At 34.3% G+C, this 18,012-nt stretch overlaps 2 protein-coding genes across 2 annotated transcripts; both read left to right on the top strand.

Moving 5' to 3' along the window:
* Window positions 1–1,563: 1,563 nt before the first annotated feature.
* LOC120346692 (sulfotransferase 1B1-like) lies at window positions 1,564–6,193 on the top strand. The gene is made up of 5 exons (XM_039416499.2): window positions 1,564–1,693; window positions 3,312–3,524; window positions 3,807–3,978; window positions 4,699–4,933; window positions 5,138–6,193. The coding sequence occupies exons 1-5, from the start codon at window positions 1,588–1,590 to the stop codon at window positions 5,486–5,488; spliced, it is 1,077 nt and encodes a 358-aa protein (XP_039272433.2). The 5' UTR covers window positions 1,564–1,587; the 3' UTR covers window positions 5,489–6,193.
* Window positions 6,194–6,491: 298 nt separating this feature from the next.
* LOC120344667 (uncharacterized) lies at window positions 6,492–17,125 on the top strand. Its single transcript, XM_039413967.2, has 9 exons — window positions 6,492–6,756; window positions 7,180–7,361; window positions 8,248–9,171; window positions 11,764–11,824; window positions 11,926–12,556; window positions 13,015–13,093; window positions 14,950–15,110; window positions 15,348–15,423; window positions 15,856–17,125. Exons 1-9 carry the CDS (start codon window positions 6,609–6,611, stop codon window positions 15,976–15,978), a joined length of 2,385 nt encoding a protein of 794 aa, XP_039269901.2. The 5' UTR covers window positions 6,492–6,608; the 3' UTR covers window positions 15,979–17,125.
* Window positions 17,126–18,012: the final 887 nt, after the last annotated feature.

Consider the following 18,012-nt stretch of genomic DNA (forward strand, 5'->3'; position numbering starts at 1 on the left):
ACACGGCTAATCATTATGGCCCACCACGGCCCGGTTACTGGTCCATGCCGGATATGGAATTATATAGTCAGATGCATGAACTTGATGGCCACGCTATGACGGCGAGGATCCAAGCAATCAGGGGCGTTTCTAGAAAAGGGTTGGAGGGGCATCACGTTCTAGTTGGCTTTTTGTTAATGAATGAGTTTGATCTTATACATGTGATTTTGAAGCTTAGTTTGATGATATAATCTACAATACAAACATTTCATTTTTACCTGACCTTCAATTTATAATGTATATTTCGTATATATAGCTTACAATGTATGTGTATATATTTATAAGTGTTTCGCCATTTTAGTGCTGACTCTTTTCGTTAGTTTGGTCGTTTTGTATTTTGATTTGGTTCCCGCGTTTTGATAAAATAAAACTTTGCCGCCCACTTGCGCTTATTGTCGTGTGATCTTTCGAGTCTTGCGATTCTCTCAAACTTTGTTTTTATCTGCGCGTTCTTCTACAAAAGTTGAGACTTGCTAGAGTTTGTAATATTTTCGGTTAGCTTATGGTATGTGGACAAAAATACAGAAGTTCGAAACTAGTGACGATGCCCACAGAACTGATATAACAAGTGTCAGCTTAGGTGTTCAGATCAGAAATCAGCTCAGATCTAGAAGTTGAAAATTAACGAAATTCAAAATTGTTGTTTGCGTTTTTCTCAAAACTTAAAATTGTGACTTAGGCCTGTTCTGTTCTCATCCGGCGATATATGCACGAAGGTTTAAACAACCACCTCAGAGTTTAACCTAGAATGAAATCTCCCGACTTCCAACGCCGTTCTACAGACAAAGACCATGTTTGTTTCATAGATCTAAATACCGGCAAACTGTCAATCGGTGAAGTGTGTGGTACTGCAAAGAGACTTTCATGCGGTCATGCGACCACAAATTTGCTTAGTGAGATATTTATTTAGCAGTTATAATTTTCTTTAGTACCTTTCTTTTTGTTTCCAAAGTAGGACATTTCTGTTAACCGTTTGATTTGATTTCATCAAGTGTGTTGAATAAATGCTATTTTCGCACACTAGCGATTGATAACAGATTATAGATCACTCCGCTTTGATATTTTTTAAATGACAGCCAGACATTATTTGTACATTTGCAAGAAACATAGTTAGTATGGTAAATCATTAACCACGTGCCGTAATGTTGAATCGCCAAACTATTCGAACAATTTAGGCAAACTTAAACCTAATGTATTCACTTGTTATAGCTTCGGCTGACATTGGAAAAGTCTGTCAATAAGAAAAGATGAATCTTTGCCAGTTGCTTGGCAAATTGTTCGATTCTTTATAGTTTATACTATGGTATACAAATGCATGTGAATATTGCGACAGAAAGTCAGGTCAAGCAGTCAGCAACATACCAGGGCATCAATGTTTGGCAGGTTCTCCGTTGTGCGTACACCCAAGGAAGAACCTGGGAGGGAATTTTAGGACTTTTGTCCTAAATGTGGAATATTCAAGAAACTAGAGTGTATCTAGCGACAAATTTTTAAAAAAGAACCCAAATGCTAATATAAATTTGCTTCAGATTTAGTTTGTAAATCAATATGATGTATGTAATATGGACCGCTATAGCGGGTATTGTAGCCGCAATTCTTCTTTATATAGATTACCTGTTAAATTCAATGGAAGAAATTGATAGAATGGAATTTGGTAAGTACTGGGTTTTATGCATCCTGTATTCTTTGAACATGTTTTTGTGCAAAACTGATTTTATACATCATATTACGTTTACAAGATGAACTACTGCCGCCAAGACATTTCTATACTATTGAATGCTGTAGTCCTACTACAGCAGGGGTGGCCAACCTTTCACATACCATGCGCCACGTTTTAAACATAATGTTTCAGATGCGAAATCTCTTGTATTCCCACGCCTAATGTCCGCTTCTTGTTGAAATTATATAAATTTATAATACACACACATATATACACACGTATATGTAGTTTTTACAATTTACAACTTCACATGAATAGAAATTAGGCAAGGAAGTATAATAAATAAAACTGATCAATTTTATTTAAGTACCGCCTTTATGAGACTTTTGCTGCTGTTTTACCCTCGCCAGGTTTTTTATTCTTGGAGTTAAGTTTGTTACTGAGAGGAGCAGTGCATTCTTCAAATTTAAATCTGTAAGTCTTGACCTCGCTTTGCTTTTAATTAGTTTCATGGCAGAAAATGTTTGTTCACATCTATATGTCGTTCCGAAACGACATATAAAACCCTGGGCAAATTTTCTCAGTTCTGGAAAATTTTCACGGGGTAACAAATTGCCAGAACTTGATCATGTCAGATGCACTTGGGACTGAAGAAAGCTCATCAAATTTAAGTTTCAATGATGGATGAGTTTTCAAGTCAATTAGTTCCAATTGTATATTGCTTGGCATCTTCATTATGGTTAGTTCACTAAGTGAAAATGGAAATCCATCTACCCTCGATTCTAATTGGCCTTTGCTAATCAGCTGTTTGGCCTAGCGTCGCGTGATTTTACTCCAGGCTTCTTCGAGATTAGTACTTGCGTCACAGCAAGCGATTTTACGCTTCGCTTTTGTTGACAACGGTCATTTGAAGTTTGGATAAAAAAGGTGGTATTTAGGGGTCATTTTCAGCATGTTGTGGGTTGATTTATAATAAATTTTTTAGGCTTGGGCAATTCAACTGGTTGTTCAATGGTTATTGGGAGATATTTGGGAAGTCTGGGCAATGGAAAATCCATGTTTCAAGCTGATAAATGACGATTTTCTATTTTTCCAGAAGTTCTGAACTTTTTACTTCAGTAGGGGAAAAATAGTAAATTTTACTAATTTTTGCTAAAAGTCTAGAATGAATGTCATAAAGTCCGTCCAAAAGCTAACGTCGATAATCGCCTGTTGTTTCGAATTCCAACAAGCCGTAAGTAGGCGACGTGGAGTAAGGAGAATAGATTTTAGGTACAATCAAAAGTCACCATGTAAATCGCAAAAAAACGGCTTGGCGTGGAGAAGCCAAGTGCAATTAACAATTTTGGCATGAAAAGGGTTAAAGATGCAATGCGCCACCTCTAATCATGCAATGCGCCACATTTGGCGCATGCGCCATAGGTTGGCCACTCCTGTACTACAGAATACCACACAATATAGAGTAGTTTAACAGCGTAGAAATTATCACCCCTTTTGGTCGAATATTCATCAATTTCTAGTACAAAGAAAAAATTTATAATGTAAATATATTAGCAATCATAAGAATAGCCTAATACCTAATATATCTAAGTTTTTCCGGTATTTATTTCAGAAGCCAAACTTTATCTCAGACCGTCAATTGTTCAATTGCTGAGCAATTTTAATAAAAGTGATATCATACGGCCAAAGAAAGTTTACAGAATGATCTATGACAATGGGTTTGAATTGCTGCTTCCCAGTCGAGAATGGGCCGTTGCTGCAAAAGAAGCTTTGACTCTTGACTACAAGAATGACGATATCATTGTTTCGTCGTTTCCAAAATCTGGTAATCACAGAACATATATTTTTGTCGTAATAATGATCCGCAGATAAAGAGCATTTGTACGACCTGTTTTTGTTTGAGATCTATTTTCCCCTTCAAATTCGACGACCACCACGGACCATGCTGTGCAAACAATTAAACGGCAGTATATCAATAGATAAATTTAGAATTCGCGCGTTACCCTACCATATTTATTACGGGCAAAAAGTAGTTTATTCGAACGAAGGGTAGTCTATGTTGTAATGATCTGACCGCCTGCCGTCAAAATTAATCTGAATGTTTTAGGTACAACATGGATTCAAGAAATTACTTGGCTGATTTGCAACAACGCAGATACTGTGGATGCACAGAAATGCTCACTTCTAAATCGTTCTCCATTTTTGGAGATGGCATCGCTAAGGAACAACAGTGCTCTCGGGATACAAGTGTTGAAGAAGTGGCCAAAAAATAAGCAAAGGTATGGCCTATCCTAATCATTATGCGTTTCTATTATATTTCCAAATCCAATTGCATTGTTATGTCATAAACGATTAAAACCGCAATGTTGGTTGTAACCACTGAACTGAGTATATCTCTATGATTGTAACTCGTATACGTAAAGTAAATAAATGTTGCCCTGACACCTGCAAATTCTTCCTATACTTTACTATTGCAAAATGTTTGACCTTTTTTAAGAGCGTTTTGGGGAGTTGGCGCTTAGCTTTACTGGTTTACCTTTTCAAAATCATCATTTTTCATAACTGTATTCAACCACATGCCGCTTACACATACTGATAGCATCTTTTAGTCTAGTTTATCGTCGATTTTCCGGGACTAATTTTTGAATATTGCAACTAAACTAATGCTTCTCCAGTGAAGTTTGCGAGAGGTTTTGGATTTCGTGCTCATCTATTTGAGCATCGCTCTCTTGTTAATAATACAAATATTTCACTCCTAATTGGTCGTTAATTTATTCATTCTAATGTATACCAACATCTATAATTTGTTTATCCACCGAATTATTTTAAAAGTTAGGTATAAAGAGGCATCATTATCAGGAACGCGCTCCGGGCGGCAGAAATAGTTGCAACTCTCCTGCCCACGGGCCAGTGGTTCGGCATCCCTGTGGTATACATCTTTTTATACATCTAAGCAGTAAACGTTGATGAACAATGCTCTTTCTTTCTTAAATTTTCAGACTAATTAAGACGCATTTGCCATTTGAAACGTTGCCAGAAGCATTTCAAACGGGAAAATGTAAAGTCATTTATGTTGCAAGGAATCCCAAAGATGTTTGTGTTTCGCTGTATTATTTTGGTATAATAAACGCAGCTGTCCCTCATCCTGGAAATTGGAGCACATTTTTAGCCTCATATTGTTCCGGAGAAATAATTTATGGAAGCTGGTTTTCACACGTGAAGGAATATTGGAAAGTACAAATATAACTAAGAATATGTGTTTATTTAGGGAGTTGAAAATGCTACGTCTAAAACCAAGCAATATAACAAGCCGTGGTAATGTCAACCGCCTCACCTCATCTATAATAACAATTTAATTCAATCCAGTCTATCAGAAAGCTCTTTTGTCCGTTTTTCTATGCTACTTAGCCACAATTTAATTTCAAGCACATGTTTCAGAAATTTCAAGAAAACAAGAGCTGGATTTATTTCACAACCTATGAAGACTTAACAAAAGATCTCAGAGGACAAATTATTTCAATCTCAAAATTTCTGGGAAAGAACTTAACTGACAAGCAAATCGACGTCATAGCTGAACATTGTACGTTTGAAAGCATGAGTAAAAACAAAAGCACCAACTATTCGCACTTGACTGATAGAGGTTCTGGATTCAAAAATGCAAAGTTTATGCGCAAGGGAAAAGTAGGAGATTGGAAAAATCATTTTACTTTGAACGAAAATGAAGCTTTTGATAATTTGTATGAAGAAAACATGAAGGACAGTGGATTGGACTTCAAATATGAAATATAATTATTATATTTAAATAATCAATACTGATTCACAGTAACAGCAGAATCTTCGAGGGTAAACTTGTCAACTTCTAGCAAATGAAGCAAACATACAACACATACTAATGTGTCATGTTATTCGACAAGTCCTAATATATATAAAAAAAATCAATAATTGATTCTTTATGTCCTAATCAGTTAAAATTTTCTAAATTACATGACCTTATAACACTTTTTTAATATATCGGGGTATACAAATATATTCGCCATGGCCTCACTTCTGATTTCCTGTGCCAAATAGAGAGAAAGTGAAGTTATTGTTTTCGACTAGAACATCATGTCACATATAAAGTCCGTTTAGTAAGTTTATCCTAACTTTTCGTTACAAAAAACAATGAAGCAATACATGGCAAAACAAACAAATATACGGAAAATCAGAAAAGTGCGCAAAATCTGAAAAAAAGGTTTAAGATGTGCTGATGCACGTGCCCACTTACCCCGAGCAGCAAACAACACATTGAAGTGATTGACGATTGGCCCAGATTAGGATTCGGATTTTCATTTTATCTCGGGGAAGAGGAAAGCTAAAAATTATGGCCCACCACGGCCTCTCGCCCGGTTATTAGTGCATGCCTGATATGGAATTATATAGTCAGATGCATGAACTTGATGGCTACGGAAGCCGTCACAGACCATGGCTTACGTGAACCACTATTCGACGGTGAGGATCCACGCATCAAGGGCCAAAGCGTATATATAATGAAGGGGGGTTCTTAGAAAAGGGTCGGGGGGGGGGGGGGCAGCACGTTCTAGTTGGCTTTTTGTTAATAAATGAGTTTGATCTTTTACATGTGATTTTGAAGCTTAGTTTCTGTATATATAACTTATAATGTATATGTATATATTTGTGAGTGTTTCGCCATTTTAGTGTTGACTCTTTTTCGTTAGTTTGGTCGTTCGGTATTTTGATTTAGTTCCCGCGTTTTGATGAAATAAAACTTTGTCGCCCACTTGTGCTTGTTGTTGTGTGAATTTTTTCGTAGGATGATACGCTTTGAGACTTTGTTTGTATCTTCGCATTACACTACAAAAGTTAAGACTTGCTAGAGTTTGTAATATTTTTGGTTACCGTAGCTAATGGTATGTTGACAAAGATGGAGGAGTTCGAAACTAGTGACGATGCACACAAAACTGATGTAACAAGTACCAGCGGTGAAAACTCCATGGTTGCCAAAACTCCAAAATCCAGGAAATCAGAGTTCAGCAGCTTGCTCCAATCAATGAAATTAGGTTTGTATGTTACCTATAACCTTCAGTATGTCAACTCAATCAGTCAATAGTACATTTTAAACTCTACAGTATCGCTGTAATTCCCTGTACCTGCATACTATTCAGTTCTGTATTTTGACCTCAAAACCTAAAAAATTCAGAAATTACTTACCTAATTCTGGAATCAGTGTTATACAAAAAAGATGATTTTGTATGGTTCAAAAAATCCTGAAATCCCTTTTTTGTTGTTGTATTTTTTCCATTAAACCTACATGTCAGCATGTACTGATTTGATTGAATTATTCAAAATACAAATAATAGTTTAATTCTAAAATAGTCTACTTGAAGATGTATATTTCTGACATCAAGCCATGCAAATTTTTTTTTCTCTACATATGCAACATTTATAAATTTCAATTTTTGTTTTTTTTTATCTGTTCATAGATATGGATGCGTCGCACGATGATGTTGACTATAACGTAACTGTACGAAAAAGGAAAAGAAGAGTTTCAAATTATGTATCTGTACCCAGTAACCAACCTGATACATTGTCAACTCCTCTAAAGCTATTCACACCAGATCCTGAAATAGAAGATTTGGTTAGTTGCGTTAAAGCTGGAAATGAGGTAGGAACAGGATTAGTGAAGAATGTGTTTATAATGGAAGGTATTTGGCTCTATAGCTATAATACTGTGATAATGATTTGATATTGAAGATTTTACTATATGACTCTTGCTCAAAACAAAGCACTGCCCAAGCTAACGTGCTTGGTGTAGAGCTACTATAAATGGAATGATCGGAATATTTTCGGTTCTGCATTGCCTACCGAATTTTCTTACACCCTGATTGAGGTGATGCTCATGAGATATAATAAAAATTCAAAATGCAATGTCATCATAGTTAGGCCTAGCGCTTTGACCCTTAGACCAGCAGTTCCCAAAGGAATGATTTGCCAAATGCGCCCCGAAAATTAACACAATTGTGTTAAACATAACTAATATATAATTGAATATTTACACTAATATTTGATAAATGTTTTATTGTTTCTTATTTGTAATGCTGTTTATAGGACTCAATAAATTCATATTACCTTTCTATGTCGTTTACTTTCTGTTAGTGTTTTTTTGTGTAAGTGCGCCATGTGTTTTTTTCCTGATAACTAGGCACCTCACGAACCAAAAGTTTGGGAACTGCCGCCTTAGACCATCGTCTCTTTGAATATAGTTTTTATATTGCAGCTTTGATCCGATCAAAAGAGTTAAATATTCTGTATTTGTTTTATGGAGATAATAATCATGAAAATATTGAAGCGTGAATCAAATTCCAATATTCCAATATTCCAATCAGCCATAGCTTGTTTCTGTCTGAAGTTTTGTAAAGTGCATACTCATGATTAAGGCTTTTTATATCCAGACACATAGAATTGTTGAGTGCAAATGAATATTATTTTACTAGTTTGACCATATTGTACCAAAGGCTTCTGAACTGATTATAGATATTTTTTTAATATAGTGCAGCCCGAAACTCATTATGCGACCAAATGAACAAGAGCATGCGGAATCAACACAGCCACACAAAAGGAGACGACTGTCTATGCCAATTCAATCGTTACATTCAAGCAATTTTGATCCAATGAATCTCTTTACCGAATCTCCACTAGTTGCTGACAAATTTATTCAAAAGAAAATTAAAAGAAAGCGACGTTCATTGATGTTACCGCCAAGAAGTAGCGGAAACGTTCCAAAACCAAAAAATATACCTTTTATTCAACCACCTTGGAATTCCAATAAACGACAACTTTTAAACGGTCACAATAAACAAGATAATTTGAAGGAATCAAAAATACCAGTTTCAAAATCATCTTCTTTGTTTCAAAATGGTTTAGAACACAGCCACAAAACAACCGCACCTATTTCAACAAAGAAAGCCTTGAAATTAACGTCGGAAAATAAATTCAAGAAAAAGCTGCAAAATAACATTAAAATATCAAGTCGTAACTCTTCACAGAGATGTCAAATCAAGCTCACAAAAGTTAATCACAGTAGAAGTGTGGTCATTCCAAATGGATATAATAACGAAGACGTACTGAAACAAAAAATTGGCAACGCTTTTATATCATCGAAAGACGGATCTACAACAGATGACAGTAACAATATTTTTACTGGACCTATAAAACCAAAAGACAGCACAGATAAATTAATTTCAGGTATCAGCAACAAGCCTGCATCCTGTGACGATATTCCCAACCATATAAATGATTCTGGATCTATCAACGGATCGTTATTTTATACCGAAGGAAATAATAAGACTGATATTTTTCATAATAAATTTGATTTAAATCCCAAAAGATATAAAAAGAAGAGTTCGGCTGTAACTTGTACTGATAAATGCAAACCTATATCTACAAATAATATTCAACTTGACAACGCATTTGAGGTAATTTTTCTTCAATCTTTCTTTAAGGTAATTTTCATTGTATCACATTAAATTGAGTGATAATTAAGAATTTGATTTGAAATTATTGCTAAGTAAGTCAAAACAAAACTATTGGGCTTGTAAATCCTGCAATATCCATACTCTGCCACAGACTCTGTTAGAATTAGTGAGATGGTGACGGCATGGAATTATTTCTAAGATATTCTTTTTATTTGGTGGTCACCATATAGAATTCAGAGAAAACATTTCGGGCCATGCACCTTCTGAAAATAATAATAAACAATCCTCTTGCATATAAATAGTTGTGATCACCAGGGATGGCCATTTCCGAATACTAAACTATTCCGAATACATTCTAAAATGATGTTTTCGAATCTGGAATTCCGAATACATTCTAAAATCGAAAATAACACATTTTTGTTTTAGTTTAATAAAACCCAGTAAAATAGGAAATAAGCTTCAATAGAAATATTAGAATAAAGCCACAAACCAACAGTATATGTACACAAAGTAATTGATAGTTTATAGCTATCAATAAAAAATAATAGCAACTTGTGACACAGTCAGTTTATTAAAATTATTCACTTTGTACAAATGACCATATGAAAAGATAGCCAAGGAGTTCTAAGTCTATTGACAAAAATACTACTTGTATTCAGATAATTGTGTATATTTTCTGAGAGTGATAAAATTTATTGGCAATACAGCCAACAACAATCGAAAATCCATTATGCCTTTAAAAATTCTATTATTTAAGCCTGAGGTATTTTACTACCTACCAGTATATTTGTATATTAATTTATGTGAACCATATTGTTGTGTTTGGAATTAGAAATAAATTAATAGAGAATAGATGACCACCACTGCCAGCGCGCAGCCAGGATTTTCGAAATCGGAAATTCCCATTGCTGCCTGAAACACCCACCGCGATTTCGCGCTCGTTAATTAAAATAGCCGTCTTTTCAGCATATAATGATCATTCTGTTACGTAAAAATTCAATCCATGACAACTACGAGATTCTAAAATATCTTTATATAAGAATTTGATGTGTCCAACGTAACTCGCGGTTGCTTCTTCTTAGGTCAAAAAAAAACATTACTATTCGGTCCACGGCGATCTGTGACCTAAAATTAAGAGATAAACTGCCTGATGTATTTAATTTTAATACGTATTTTTGCAATCTTGCCAACTCGTTATCGCCGTTGGAAAAATCTCAAATAATTATATAAAATCCTGTTAAGTGTAGAGTATAATTCATTTCATACAATGAATATACATATAAAGTTTAGCAGTGAATTAAAAATACAAATTCATCGCCGCGATTATGCCACCTGTTAAAAGAGTCTACTTTTACAACAAATAATATAACAACGAATATATATTTTTCTGTTGTGCAAAGTGATGAATTCATGACCGACAGGGGCATATTTAAAATGTCTTGCTTTGGTTGCGTCGACAAAAGAAAATCCTCACCACTCTTATATACCATTGCAATCCGCGGTCATAAAAATAAAAACGTGAGGTAAACTGTTTGATTAAATATTGTTTTGATCCGTATTTTGCGAATTCGGCAAATATTTAGATGTACTTGTTAACAGTGACTCCGCTCGATCGAAATGCTGCCACTCTGATTATTTTTAGATAAAACCGTTCGAAAAATTCATAAATATGTTGTAATATCTCAGAGTAAAATTTATTTCATCACAATAAAATTGATTGAATATACTTTAGATTAATTATATTATATACAACCTCACAACCCGGGAAAAAGTCGCGTTTCAAACCTCGTATCGTGTTAACACGAAAATATCGACGGCAATTTAAAGTAATGGATAATCAAGCAAATCCCGCCCTCAATTAGTGACGATATGTTTCTAAACGCCGACCAAACAAGGTGTGCCAAAGGCACACGAAATTTTGCGATTTTCACTGCCTAGAAAAGCGTTTTTTAAATTTTCGCGGGCCTCGATAAAACTTATATTGTTTACGATTTTATTTTCAGTATTTTAAATTGCCGCTTTTCAATCAAAAAGTTGCGTTGTCTTTAGAAACTCGCCGCCAATGAACGTATTTACCAGATTCACAATTCCGTGCGCGTACAAAAATAAAATAAATGTTATCGTTATCGTGGAACAAATTTGTGGAAAATTTTCGCTTTAGAGAAAATAACACAATCGAAAAGGCGTTTACGGGCCTAAATACCACGTTACGCTGATGAGTGATGAAAACAATCACGCGCAAGTTTCTATCGAGAATGTTTTCATTCAAGGGAAACGTCTTGAAAGCGGCGTCGAAAATGTGTGACGTCACACAAATATCCGATATTCTTATGAACGTGAATTCCGATATTCGAATGACGAGATATTCGAATACATTCGAATACTTTATTCGAATTGGCCATCCCTGGTGATCACAATCAAAGTTTGACTGACATTCTTTGGAATGAATATCCATTTGTCATTTTGAATGAAATATTGGAATTATAAGTAAATTACTAGAAAGAGATGGAAATAATTTGCTTTCAAAGAGGTAGATGTAAAGGTGAATTTACAGTGCCATTTACTCATGATCCAATTTATTCTTCTTCATAGGAACATACTGAAAAAGATATAGTACCAGATTCACTTGAATTAAATGAAACTTGTTCAAATGGTGAGTGTTTCAGCTCATTTCATATTCATTAGTTTTATAGAAGCTAGCCTACAAATACATATCTTTGTCATTATTAAAAATTATTCATTTTCAATTTTTAGGCTATATTTTATCCCGGAAAGATAGCAGACAAAACTTTTCATCCAATTTGGAATTACAACAAAATTGTGATTTCGAAACCAAGAAGCTATCACAAAACCTGTATAATGATAAAATAGCATCAGATTTATCCGTTTCGTTCCCACCAGAAACAATTGAAAAGCAAAATAGCAAAATGGATGAATGTAGCACAGAAGATCATGTGGAATGTACATTAAGTGAAAACCGAAAAGAGATTGTTCAAATATCATCAATAGAAAATGTAACAATTTTTCATCCTTCTGATGAAATCGAAAAAGATTGCGAAGTCCATTTTCATACTGAAGTCTTGAAAATGGAAAAGGTAGATAATGATTGCTCAAATAACAACATCCCAGCATCTGAAAGCAATTACCATTCTTCCTCTGTTACAAGCCAACCTCGCATATGCAGTATGTTTTTCACTAAATTAGATATGAGATCGGACACTGAATTTGAGAATGATGATCCGGATATTGCGCAAGAATATTCGGAATATGAAACTATTTTTAACAGTGGTGATAATAATAGAGATAACGATAAAATCAGGACTGATAAGGTTGAATCTCCAGAATCAATAGAAGAAGAAGCGACCACTCCCAAGCGACAAGACGGGTTCGTAAAATTTGATTTTATTATTATCGGAGAAAAAAATTTGTTGACAATTTTTTATTCACTCCCTATTATTAACGAATACAGTAAAGATTTTCTATCAATTTTAATCATCACCCATGTTAGGTATGCAATCCCCAATAGCTTCGTGCATGTCATTAGATATCAGGGGATCCTTATACATGGTAGTGTTCGAATTGATATGTGTAAAAAAATCATATTCTAGGACACACAAATGGGAACCATGGACCGTTTCAATGAATTCTCATTGTTATTATCGATCATTTTTCTCTGCAACAAATGTACCAATAGATTTTAAATTTTTAGTACTGAAAGATGGAAGACGCCGCTAGAAGTCTAGTGCCCAATAGTTCACCCCATGACATAGCTTTCCTGTTTATCCGATTAGATATATTATTTTATACTATATATATCTGATCTGATGTATTTCCTCTTTCCAGTGATGATTTTGAAATGCCAACAGTTACAAGAAAAACAAGATCAAAAAAAAGAATCATAAATAATTTACCAAAGTTGCAGGTTAGTTAGCAATTTTAATGTTGCTTCCGACAACAAAACTTAAAATTTAAGGCGAACATATTATTACCACAACAGTCTGTGGTTAAGACGTCTCATCAACTTTCTTCTCCTCCTTATGAAAATCATATCCTATTCCTAAGTGTAAAATTTTTGTCAGGGTTTCCCGCTCTTTTTCTTTGTTTCTGTTACACATACAGGATACAGCTTACATTAATGTTGAGCTGAAATTTCATTATGTAATTTTTTCCATATTTACACAAGTAAACACTATTTATATTGAGTCAGTATGTTGTTTTAATACTGTATAATGCATTGGTTGATCGTCTTTTTTCACATATTCTTCCCATGCCCACGTACACGAAATACTGTTGTACATGCTGTATTTTATCTTGGTTTGCTTTCATACTAATATTAGACACTCAATACATAATGAGAATATATGGAGCAAGATTGTATACTGTAATACTGTACAAAAGAATTTCCAAAAATTAGTAGTATGTTCATTTCTAGCATTGTGAATCGTGAATTTTAATGGTTGAAAACACCTCAGTTGCCATGGTAGAAACTGAAATTGGTATATCTACTTCCTTTACTGATCGTGAGCTTTTCTCTACATTGAATATGAGGGATTGTTCAAATATCTGGAAGTAGCTATTTGCATTGTATTGGGGTTCTAATTCCTCGGTATCTGCCACAGAAATGTTCGAACTTATAGATAATATCATATTCGAATAACCGTCTTGTTGCCACATTTTGACGCTACCGTTGTTAAATTTTATTATTTCGCTTGCTTCTTTGGACAGTCACACAAAATTAGCCAACTTAGTATTTTAATGAGTAAACGCCCCCCTAGATTTCTAAGAGCCCTGGGGCTTCGTATGGAGCCCTTTGAGAACCTATGGCAGGGGTGGGCAACCCCTGGCTTGCGTGCCAACGAGCTCATTTATTCGGCACGCGAGCGAGGCCTCAGAAACGAGATCATTCTCCTTTAGATAAAAAGTTCGAGACTCTGAATTAACTGATGAAACTAGGTGTTCGTTTATTCATTGTGTATCGTTTGTTAACAATCCGTTCTTTATTTAAACTCATATTGTCCTTTCATGACATATGGCTACAAAAAAATATATTATGTCGTAACAAATGGGTGAGCTCTCGAGAAATTTTGTCGAGAACAACGCAGCATTCATTTGGCTACTTTCTTACGTAATGGAGTTCGTCTGTGACACCCTTTTTCTTCATTTCCGCTTGATTTATTAAGTTGTACAGCTCATGTTGGTTAGAGTTACTTGCTAACTTACTCTCATGAATTGATTTCGAAAGAAATATAAGCGATTGGAGAAGGGAATACAAGAGAGAAGTGCAGAAAACAAACTATTACGTGATTGGGGTGCCATTCCCAAAAAATTTTCGTGTGTTCTAATCTTTGCAACTGCGTTACTCTCCATGTTTTCATCTACATATGCTCGTCTGTTCTCAGTACTCAACTTGATTAAGTCTCATGATAGGAGTAGCATGAAAGATGAAACCAGTAGTTCGTGTATTCCTTTAATAGTTACAGAATATAAACCCAATGTAAAACCCAATTTAAATATGTCTGTACATATTTAAAAGGTTTATTATTGTGTATTTTTGCTTTGAAAGTAGCAGAGCATTGTTCTTAATTTTGGTCGGCACGCGGGAGAATTTTATCGTTGAATTTAGCCGACTTTGGCACGGGAGCCGAAAAAGGTTGCCCACCCCTGACCTATGGTGTAGGCTACCCTTTTTGATATACTTGTGATTTGTTAAATGTACCAAAAACTTATAAACAATACAAATTTTTATAACATATTGTCTTATTTCACTTTATTATAAAGGTACGGCACACACCAATGGGTTTACCGAAGCCATTACGAGAAAAGAAAGAAAAGTTTTCAATAGAAGAAATATATTTGAACAAAAATTTTAAAACGCCAACTGAGAAGAAATGGGAGACTATTTTTGAATATCCAAAGAAAAATAAAGATGGCACTATAAGGTATAATTGGACTGATATGAGTTCAGGAAAGTACAAATAAAGGTTTGAAAAGTGTGCGTGACATATACCACTAGGGGGCGTTTTTGAATTTTGCATATATTACAAAAAATGGCATTTTGCATCTGAACTCTAAATGTGACTCTATTGCCGGATTTGGATAGTTTGTTACATATCCATAATACTATGAATCTCCAGTTACGTGATTAAATTTGGTCATATTCTTGCTATCTTTTACAGTAATTATGAAAAAAGGAAAAAGAGAAGGCTTTGTTATTTCACGACTGATCCGAGTCTAAGGAAGAAGAATTGGAAGGTCTGTATCACTTTAGTATTATCTAGAAAGGTTTGGATCTTCCAATTTCAATTATCTGGTCACGGTTACTAAATATTTGTAGAATGTCATGAAACTATTTTTGGTTCATATTTGTTTTTACGTTAATTTTAAATAAATTGCTGCTAATAAAATGTACTAATTGTATAAAAAAAGAGTTTTGCGAGTTTTGTCGTTGGTACGTATACGTGCGCACGGAAAGGGTTAATGACACCGTAATTTTCAAATTTGCAATACATGAACCTGAATAAAGTCGATATATTCAATTGCTTCCTTGTATACAATAAATCTGATAATAGAAAATATTTTCAAATATCACTGAAATAGATATTTCAAATTGAGTGAACTGTTTTGATATATATATACATTTTCCTTATGTCAACTCTATACATACACATTATATATTTTTTTTAGAAAAACAAAGTAAAGACCAACAAGAGAAAGAAAAATCTACAAAACATTGACGCTGATAAAATTTTAGCGGAAAAACTTATTAATTTAGATCTCGCTTTAAAACTTGCGGATTTATCACCATAATATATTTATTCTTTGTTCTGTTCGATCTGGATGGAAAATGGATGTCGATGCGGTATTAGGAAATTTCCATCCTGACAAAATTCAACCCTAACCTCTATTAAAATACTTGATTACTTAATTATATCATATTGTTATTTTCTCGGCATTGTTTGTTCGCAGCAAATATGTTTGACAAAACAAGATATAACTTTATCAAACAATAAATTCTATATTCTGATGAAAACTCCCAAATAACTTGCTATTTCATGGTAAGAGTCTAGGTTATTGTTTTTTACATTCATGATATAGTGTACGAGTATTATACCAGTTTCTATGTTCTGAAATAGTTCTAGCACTCCTGTGATATTCCTTTTCTTTCGTTTCCACGGTGCATGCTAAACAGAAATTTATTATTTTTTCTATGAATGGCTAAATCCTATTATCTTATTTTAAAGGAGTTCTTATGTTCCTAATATTTTTTTTAATATATCAATATATTTCAAAATTAGAAACCTTAACACAGTTTTAAGTCCAGCTACCACAAAACTGTATATGAGCTGATGCTTATGGTAGTGGTCATACCAAAAAACCTCAATGTATATGGAGTTAGAGGCCCAACTAGGCAAAGAATGTATTAAACAACCACCCCAGCTCTGACAAAAACTTAACTAAACCGACAATATAACTAGATTTCAACATTGGGCAATGAAGGGTTGATTTACCATGAAAAGTGGCAACACATATCATCTTCTCTTGGTTCGAATGTGTAATTTAGTTTTTAATTTTTTTTTCAGCACAGTGCCTGGTTCAAGTTTTTATTTTAGCGCAGTTTTCCACAGCGTGACCCTATTATAGATGGAATCATAAGACGTAAGATATGTTTTCCGTGGGAATCCATACTTAATATATCATCCCCTTCTGAATGAAACAGCTGAAATTACTTCAGAAATTACAGTTTTATTGTTAACTATCTAACTTGCTTGTAAAACCATCTATCGGGCCTTTTTATTTTATGATGAATTACAAATGTCTTATGGAGCAATTTTATGTTAAGTGATTTTCAGTGTTTGAAGATCTGCCTTGAATATGTCCTGTGTATGCGTATTTTATCAACTTTTTTTTTCTTTGCTCACAGTTTCATTGTTGCTATTATATTCATTATGCACAATTACTGGTGTTTGGTTACTATACTAAGGAAAGCATGTGAGGTTATTTGAAACCATGAACCCAGTTTTGAGATCCAGGGGGTTCGCTCGAACCCATACTTGTTTTAGAAGTAGGATGACGCACCAAATGGGTTACATGCACCACAGCTGATGACTATATTTGGCACTTAAAAAAAGTTTTGTGTTGAATTTATGTGAAGCATGTCATGTTGATGAAGCCTGTACATATATTTTTGAATTGAGGAAACGAATTTCTAGTGAGTTTGATACGGAAGATATCCTGCTCTTATAATTTTGAATCCTATCTACCGGTATGCATTGCATTGTTGATCAGACTTTAGGAGCATGTTCAATGTAAAAAATACAATAGGCCAGTTTTTCCATTTGAACAAAAGTTCTGTTATCTGAATGGCATTGAGATTTTACACTCGTTATAATAACACCTCGAGGTGTAAGAAAGAAGCTAGCAAATGATTCCCACATATGTCATCAGATGAGTTTTTGTGGTATTCTACTTCTCATTCAAAACTCTGTATGCTTGAAAGCAAAGACTAAAATTTTGAATAGAGATACGCGAGTACTTATTATCAGACTATCATGTCAGTATCTAGCAGCCTCTAATAACTGCTGATAAACATCCTGAATTTGAACTCAACTGAATCATTTTTTGGCATATTATGAAGTGTCTCTATGGCAAATACATAATAGTTGGAATATAAGACAATGAAGAGTGAACAATGTAGTGGAGTTACAACGGGTGATGGTCGGCAATTAGTGGTTGTCTGAAATGGGATGTGCAAAATATTCCCTGAGCGACATCGGGCAAAGAGAGACAAGCAATGCACAACGCAGGAATTTATTCGATGTTTTTGGCTATTGACCATCGCAC

This window comes from Styela clava, chromosome 1 (genome assembly GCF_964204865.1).
Source record: "Styela clava chromosome 1, kaStyClav1.hap1.2, whole genome shotgun sequence".
NCBI classification, from domain to species: Eukaryota; Metazoa; Chordata; class Ascidiacea; order Stolidobranchia; family Styelidae; genus Styela; species Styela clava.